Source organism: Cynara cardunculus, unplaced genomic scaffold (assembly GCF_001531365.2).
Source record: "Cynara cardunculus var. scolymus isolate 2C unplaced genomic scaffold, CcrdV1 Un_Scaffold_541, whole genome shotgun sequence".
In the NCBI taxonomy this organism is placed as follows: Eukaryota; Viridiplantae; Streptophyta; class Magnoliopsida; order Asterales; family Asteraceae; genus Cynara; species Cynara cardunculus.
This window is the reverse complement of record NW_020200585.1, coordinates 193,249-202,085: the sequence shown is the minus strand read 5'-3', so window position 1 is coordinate 202,085 and position 8,837 is coordinate 193,249. Positions and strand designations below refer to the sequence as shown.

Sequence of the window (8,837 nt, the reverse complement as noted above, 5' to 3'; positions counted from 1 at the left end):
AATAATTTAATGAAGAACATTTCTATAGTTTAGTTTTTATAACATGTATGGTCGCTCCTAATAATGCTGTCAGTTAGAGTGCTCTTAGTGAGGGGTAATTTCGTGCATTAACCCTTCCTCCCATCTACTTTTATTTTTGGTCCATCGATCTAGTTTCACTGTTATAACAAATTTTTTGACATAAAAAGCATGTTAAGGCTCTGTTAAAGACTGGTTAGGACCTTCTATCCGGATTTGGTCCTAAATTTTCGACCAATTATCAGGTCGACCTAGTCTTTTGCCAAGTGTTTTTCACTACAAAGACTGTTCTTTTTAAGATGGGTTAAGATCCGCTCCTTGTGCACCTTTATTATTTGATTTCTCGTATTTTAAAACTAATAATAGTTATAGTATCAAACTTATTGATATTTTTAATGCTACTTGTTACCAATTATTTAGGCTTTTGTATGATTTAATGAATTCCTATTTTATGTAACCTTAGCATCAAATGCAAGAAAATGAATCATATTATACACACAATTATAATATGTTTTTAGGAGACTTAATCTATATTACTTTATATAAACTAGGTTTATCAAAATTCTTAAAAACAATTTTTAATGTACAAAGAACTATACATTTATGCACAAAGTTTTAAAAACAACTCATAATGCATTAAGTACTACTACTTTATGCATTCAGTCTTAAAATCCCTCAATCTACAATTAAAATAACATATAGTACAAATTACCAATGCACATTATTACATTTTCTTTTCATGTTTCCAAGATACTTTTGAAATCTTTCACTACCCTCTCATACTTCTATGTCTTCTCCCCATCCCCCAAGGTGAGATTCAAATTGATATTCACCATGAGTTATTAAAAGTTCTCTCATTTAATTTGCTCTAGAACTCTCGGTCTCGTTCTCGATCTCTTGATTCTTTGTTTTTTGTGCAAATTTAATACATTTGTGGAGTCGTTTAAATATGTTGGATTTTAAATATATTGGATTTTAAACTATCATACAATTTTTTTCATCGATAGACTGTATTTGGAACCATAACTTTTAATATTCAAATTGTATTAATATGTAAAGACCAAGTGTAAACTATATTATCGTTAAATCTTTTCTAATAAAACCAGTGAAACTTCAAAATCGTTAAAATTCACGGCTCCCGCCGCATTACACGGGTACACAACTAGCTAGGGGTGTTCATGGGTTGGGTTGATCGGGTTGAAGACATTTGAACAACTCAACCCAATGCTTGTAGTTTGGAAAAATCTTAACCCAACCCAAACCAAAGTGCAACCCAACCCGTACGGGTTGGTCGGGTTGATACTTTGGTATATTAAAATATTCWTTTAACCTTGAATATGTTATTTCTCTACTCATAATTTCTTTTTCATCATCAACCATTTGATACAATTTATCCATATTTCTTACGTATAAACCATTCAGTTAATTTTCTCAATTTATATATATATATATATATGTTCACAGTTACTGAACATATATATGATTGAGTTATATAGAGATACGAATAGATTGAAAACATACGAAAATCATATATGATAGTGTAATTGTCTAATGTATATATAAATAGAAATTCAACAATCATATTAAATCTAAGAAATAAAAAGATCGGGTTCATTGGGTTGGGTTGGGTTCAAATAATAGTAACCTAATATCAACTCAATACATACGGTTTGACAATTTTATAACTCGATTAGACATCGGATTGGGTTATTTCGTGTTAGATCGGATTGGGTTATTTCGTGTTAGATTGGATTGGGTTGATCGGGTTGATCGGGTTTTTGAGCACCCATGCAACTAGCAATGAATAAAGTATAATTAGTATTAAATTTAGAGCGTTTTCATTCGAGTAAAGTTACCATAACACCCCTTGTTTTATTGAGCTGTAAATACATACAAAGAACAGGGGTAATAATAGGAAAGTATGTGCCACGATAAAAGAGATGAGATGCGATTCCGAATAGAAAAATTAGGGATCAGATTCAGATCTAAACATGCTCATCAACGATTGAGACTCCGGCGAGGGAGATTGAGAGGTTTCTTGAGGGTGGTTGCCCCTCCTTTGCCACCATATGATTCGATTCAATTCAATTCAATTCAATTCATATGTGAGCCCATGATTTCATCATCTGATTCTGATTCCTCACAAATCAACAGCCCTTTACTGAAAAAACAAAAATAAATATATAAAAATGAAGAAACGCCGAGCTTCAGGTATGTTGTTTGTTTTTATTATCGAGAGGCGATGAAGATGCGATTTGTGATTGAGCATACATACATATATATAGAAATGGTGCATCGGAGAAAGTGAAGCCGTATCTTGGCGGGGCAATATATAAGCGAGAACCAGATGGCATGTGAATGCAACTGGTGTTATTGCAGCCATGGCGGTGCTTCATCCCTTTTGCATCATTCTAATTCATTTCTATAACAGATCTGAGCCTCACACCACCCAACTTTCAAACTTGGATGTTGCATCTTAATCTTCCGCTACTTCTCCAAAATGGAGTTTTTTTAGTACTTTTTTGCTTAACGGCTTCTGTAAAACGGAAAAAATAGAAGAGAAACTAATTTTTCTTTAAAATTCCATTTTGTTACTTTATAAAGTATTTATTTTTAATCAACCAAATAAATTAAATGGAAAAGAAAAGCAAGTATTTTTGTTATGTTATTGAATATTTTATAATAATATAATTATTAATTAATGTTGAAAACTCTAAAATAAAAAAGTTGTTGAAGTTTAATAAATTGTACTTATACACAATCTATTTATATTTTTGAGTTTTAAGTAACATGCATTAATAAACAGTATTTTATGCATAAAAAATAGTTTTTAAGAGTTTTTGTCAAATACTTTATAATATATAATATAAAAATAATATAACATTTTATAAAGATAATAAGTATTCTGTTAGAACTCAATAATTATCCTATTTATATTTTATATTTTTTATATTTAAAATGAGATATTTATCATATATTTGATTATGTTTATCTTCAGTTAGTTACACGAATTCAGATATAGAGCTTTAATAAGTTGTACTTATGCACAATTTATTGTATTTTTGAGTTTTAAGTAACATGCATTAATAATTTGTATTTTATGCATAAAAAATAATTTTTAAGAGTTTTTGTCAAATGCTTTATAATATAGTATAGATTAAGGGATATATAGATTAAGGGATATGTTTACCACTTGAAATTTCAGAGGACATTTAGAGCTTTTAAGCTCTTATTTTAGAAAAAAAAAAAACCTTTCTTAACACTCAAACGTGTAAACGAATCAGACTTTAAAGATATTAAGAGGTAATTTTAAAACAAACAAAAAAGTCGTAAAGAGAGTGGTTTATTTCTTCACACTCTGAGCAAGACCTTTGTGTCAACGTTGTATCTATTCATCCACCCAAATTAATTTAATGATAATTATTGTTGATTGTTTTAAAAAAACACGTCTTTTAAATTCAAACATTTCATAATTATAGACATGTCAATTCATGGAAAACCATTGAATATGCATAAAATAGCCAAATTCAGAGCCCTCGGATTTAGGTCTAGGTTTTCTTCGAAGTTCAATTAAAAGTCGTAACAAAAAACCCATATTAATCTTGAAAAGTCTAGCAAGACCCTCTTTCGTCCCTAAAATCCAAAACCAGTTGAGGTCTTTATGTTTATTGAAAACAGGCTTGAAAGATATGGATTTGTACTCTTTTTCTATTTTATTTTATAAATTTATGTGGTTCCGAGAGAAAAAAAAAAGTTTTCTGTTAGTTATCAATTTTATGAAGTATTTTGTTGTATTATTAGAGCTCAACGCTTATCTTATACTCAACCAAAACGTGCACAACGCAAGAACACCGGTCGAGATACGTGAAGCAAAGCCAACAGAATGTTGCAAGTGCCACACCTGTCATACCTATTCTTTTAGATTGAAAAGCGTCACGGAATCTTCAAAAGCGATCAAGTCCGATATGGTTTTAACCTAGATGCTATATAACATAATGTAGATTAATGTCTAAAGGGTTAGGTTCCAATGAGCATAAAAGTTATGGTGAAAAAGGTAAGAAATGATTCCCGTCCTTGATCAATTTTAATTGAAATTCAACATTAACGAGATGTGTCAGATCAATTCCCATAATAAGTGTGATTCATAGGCTCAAGGGTAAGATTAAAAGTGATCAAGGGTCGATATCTTTTATTACGTCAACTCTATTCACACACGATCCTTGGTCAATGTCTATTTGAAATAATTAAATAATATCGTTACATGCACGAGAACGGTTGAGTTCTTGTGAGAAAAAAAGTAATGTTGAAAAGTGTAAGATGAGATCTACATCATTGGATCAATCATAATTGAATGTGAACGTTAATGAGGTGCACTAGATCAATTACCTTCTAAAGTACAATTTATGGATGAACATGAAATTAAAAGTAATTAAAGATTCAGATATCTTTTTATGCTTGTTATCATAATTTTCCTTTTTTACATTACATTTTGTCTACCCTAGGAATAATAACTAAGGAGCCGTTTACTTAACGCTTACCCGGTAAGTATTTACTGGACAATTTTTCTTACCGGATGAACATGGCAAGGGGCAACAATCTTACCCGGTAAGAGCAATGATAAGAATTGAGAGTCTTACCCGGTAAGTGAGGGTGACGACTCTTACCCAGGTAAGCACTTATCATGTAAATTGTTGCATAAGATACGTTTTGATATACTACAATCTTATTCGATAAAATAAATTATAGTATTGACTCTTAACGGTAAGCATTTAGATATTGGACCCCAGAATAATTATTTATAAGATTTGAAATATGGTGTCGGAGGGAAAAGGGATAAAATTATTTCCCAAGAAAGCCCAGAAATATCTTACGTGATTCTAGAATCATCTACACCGAATTGTTCACTTTAACAGCTGTGAGGTTATCCCTCCTCCATCTCACCCTTATCAACACCCCTCCATTATATAAAATCCCAACCATCTCTCCCTTTTCTGCTCATCCTACTTTCATTCGATCAATATCATGGCCAACAAAGAGATGGAAGTTGTTAAGGGCGTCGATCTACAAAGATACATGGGCAGATGGTACGAAATAGCTTCATTCCCATCCAGGTTTCAGCCTAAAGATGGGATCAACACAAGGGCAACATACAAATTGAACGAAGATGGCACCATCAATGTGTTGAATGAGACTTGGAGTGGTGGCAAGAGAGGATACATCGAAGGAACTGCTTATAAGGCTGATCCCAAGAGTGATGAGGCCAAATTGAAGGTCAAATTCTACGTTCCACCCTTTCTCCCCATCATACCTGTTACTGGTGATTACTGGGTTTTGTATCTTGATGATGATTATCGGTATGCTTTAATCGGTCAGCCTTCCAGGAGATATCTCTGGGTATGTCTTCATTTCTTGTGTTGTTGTGCTTTTAATTTCGTTAATTAATTATAATTAATGCTCATATCTGGTCTTAATTTTATTGAAATTTAAACCTGATTTTGAGGGTTGTGATGTAATTAAAAGGTATGGTGTGTGATGTAGATACTGAGCAGGCAAAACCATCTTGATGAGGAGATATACAATCAGCTGTTGGAGAAGGCGAAGGAAGAAGGGTATGATGTGAGCAAACTGAAGAAGACGACACAAACGGACCCAGCGCCGGAGACTGACGATGCACCGGCCGACTCGAAAGGGGTGTGGTGGTGGAAATCAATGTTCGGCAAATAAACAAGAAGCATTATTGAATTTGATGTTGGTGAGCAAGTATTAGTGATAGCAAGTCGTTTGTTTATTGAATTTGATGTTGCATAGCGTGAAAGAATGTGGTTGTACATGTATTTTACGGTGGTCGTTATTAATATAGACAACTAGTGTTTGGAACGGAACCATGCTTTTTACGGTGATCAAAACTCAAACAAAAAATGTAATGTTTTCGAAACCTTTGGAGAATATTAACATACACGTTATTAAATCAACATTTTTATTTTATTTTATGTATATATAAATAATATAATAGATATTTAAATTATATTTATTATTATGAATTAACACCCTCATTTCTAATACAAATTGTCATGTAATAAAATATTAAAAAAATTCAAAACCTAACGACTAATAAAGTTTTATTATCGTAAAAGTCTTACAATAATTTAATCGTAATTAATATCTCAAAACTAATATGTTACATACCGGATTATGCTACATATAAGTTTAATGAAAATACCAAGCATTTTATAAATCACAATTTGAATAACGTAGTTCTATTTCCTATGTAAAACCTTTGTCTTTGTACGTTTTTGAACTTTCAGTTCATAAGATGTATGCTAATAATCAGCTTTATAAAGTCCAATGAGTTTATGGTTTTCATGCATACAACATACATGTTCCATTATGCATTATACAACAAATAAATGCTCAAATAACAGTATGCACTTTTATTTTAAACCCTTTTTATAATTATAATGAGATATTCTAATTTTTCATTGGGTTAAGGTCTTATCGTCATTGGCACTTCCTCGGGTTACATAGATATCTCTTGTTTGACCACCCATCCTTAGGATGTGTTATCCCTTATGACTTTTGACCCGTTCTCATACCCGACAAAAATATTAATTTATTTATAACATGCTAATTAATGTTTAAAAACACGTAAACAAACAACATGCAACCCACAATAATAACTCATATACATGCATCAGACCCATAAACATATACACAAATATGACATGATGCTCAAATAATTTGTACATAAGCATACATTCCAGTTAAAGTCTCATGAAAAATCACCTGACTACGTAGGTTCAGGGTCGACCCTGGCTATAGGCCGTGAGGGCAACAACCATGGGCAGCAAAAGCCCAAAGGGCATCATCGAGCTGGTGCCCTCAATGCTCCCGATTACGCTCTTTGATTCTCGTTGATCATGTTGAGGATTTTTTTATGGTTACCTCTACGACTTTGCTCTAGATGCTCTTGATTACGCCATATCTGAGCGACTAAACAAACAACCGAACGACAATCGTCCATTCCCTCTTCTTGAATCTCGACTCTCACTTGTTTAGGGGTTCCGAATCCCAAAATCAGACACGACTGAAGCATTTGATTTCACCTTTGATTGACTTTTTAGCCCCACATGTAAGTTTTTCTTTCATAGGCTTCAATCGGATTTATGATTTCCAGATTTCCACCCTCAAATTTTGAACTGTAAGATAGTTGCGAGATATATTACATAACATATTCACGTTAATTGTTAAGCTATGTAAATGTGTTGGTACTCAAAAGTCTAGAAAGACTACTCTCTCCATTTTGCACCAGCAATTTTTTGAACCGAAAGACAATTGTGAGATGTAATTAGTTAGCTCTTACCCAAGACACTATGAATTGGAACAAAATGAAGAATCATCTTTCTTTTTCTTAATAACCCATCCTTTGCTTTCCAGCCTTATCAGCTCTTACTCAAGACACTTTGTTGCAACTGTTGTTTATTAGCTCTTACTCCTGTGAATGTGAAAATTCAGGATAAGGCAAAAGCTCAAGAGGAGCAATGGCAGAACACATTAGAGCACAAGCACATTTTGGAAACTTGTGGCTTGATTAAGGTGAGGTTGTTGTCTTCATTGATTTGTTGAATATACAAAGTAAGCATGTTTGTAGTGTTTCTTTATAGTTCCGATTTCAGTAAGATAAAATCATTATCTGGGAAAATCTTTAACAACTATATACAATCAGATAAACCTATAATATATATGGCTTACTCGTGCATACCCGTTACCATCATTCAACAAGCCCATCACATTGGTCTTATGTTGTTAAGTATTTTTGACTCGGCCAACTTTATGATCTCTGTTTTGATGAATATTTACACAATTTCAAGAGAATTTCTATTTTGACAGAATTAAATTAGATTGAAGGTCTAATCAGGTTTCAAAGTGTGTTTTCAAAACCTGAAGAATAATGTTCTCCATTTCAAGAGAATTTCTATTTTATTATCTTACAATACAGACATGCATAATCAACTTCTTTATTGTGATCCTAGGCCTCGTTATCAATTTATAGCAATATGTTGTATTTAACGTGTCTTTATTTTAATTGATTTGTTGTATGTTACACAATTTTCTTTTGTCCAAGTAGATACTCGGTGGTGGAAAGTTCAAGATTGGTTGGAAGATGTTCATGACTTTAAAAAGTCAATCGTTTGAAGATTTTCCACGTAAATTTTGTACACTAACCTTTATTGTAGTTACCACTAGTTAAATAACGGTAAATTTCGTTGCTTTTTTGTATACCAGGGGAATTTTTTTGGCTTTCGGCCCTCAACATCAGAAATCTCAGGACAAGTCCTGCGTAGGTTGCCCAGTAATCGTCCCTGACTGATGACCTACAATTAGTAAACCATAATAGCCAATTAACGACTAGGTTTTCTCTGAAAATTGACTCAAAAGTCCATTATGTCAATAAAGTCAAACCTAGTAATTTTAAGAAGGTCACCCCTTATTCAGCTCGATCACTCTCCGTCGAATATCAAAATATTTCATTCGCATCAGTTATAAACTTCATAATTCAATTTAAAGCGTCTTGATAGCCATCAATCCCTTTTAATCTATTTGTTAGATTATTCAATTTAAATTAGTTTTTTTATTTATTTATTAAAACTACTCTTCTTAAATCAAACAATTAGAAGAGTAAAATTACAAACTTTCAACTCCATTATGGACCCCTTACTTCCTCCCTTGAGGCACCATATGTGTGTGTATATATATATATATATATACATATATATATATATATACATATATGTATATATATATATATGTGTATATATATA

The 8,837-nt window shown here is 32.2% G+C and overlaps 1 protein-coding gene across 1 annotated transcript; it reads left to right on the top strand.

Annotated features, from left to right (window-relative positions):
• The first annotated feature begins 4,974 nt into the window (after window positions 1–4,974).
• On the top strand, window positions 4,975–5,900 carry LOC112501761 (temperature-induced lipocalin-1-like). Its single transcript, XM_025105474.1, has 2 exons — window positions 4,975–5,412; window positions 5,557–5,900. The coding sequence occupies exons 1-2, from the start codon at window positions 5,041–5,043 to the stop codon at window positions 5,740–5,742; spliced, it is 558 nt and encodes a 185-aa protein (XP_024961242.1). The 5' UTR covers window positions 4,975–5,040; the 3' UTR covers window positions 5,743–5,900.
• Window positions 5,901–8,837: the final 2,937 nt, after the last annotated feature.

Coding starts and splice junctions, on each gene's coding strand:
- LOC112501761 (XM_025105474.1), top strand. CDS start 5,041: ATGGCCAACAAAGAGATGGAAGTTGTTAAGGGCGTCGATCTACAAAGA. Junction 5,413..5,556: donor CTTCCAGGAGATATCTCTGG/GTATGTCTTCAT, acceptor TGTGTGATGTAG/ATACTGAGCAGGCAAAACCA.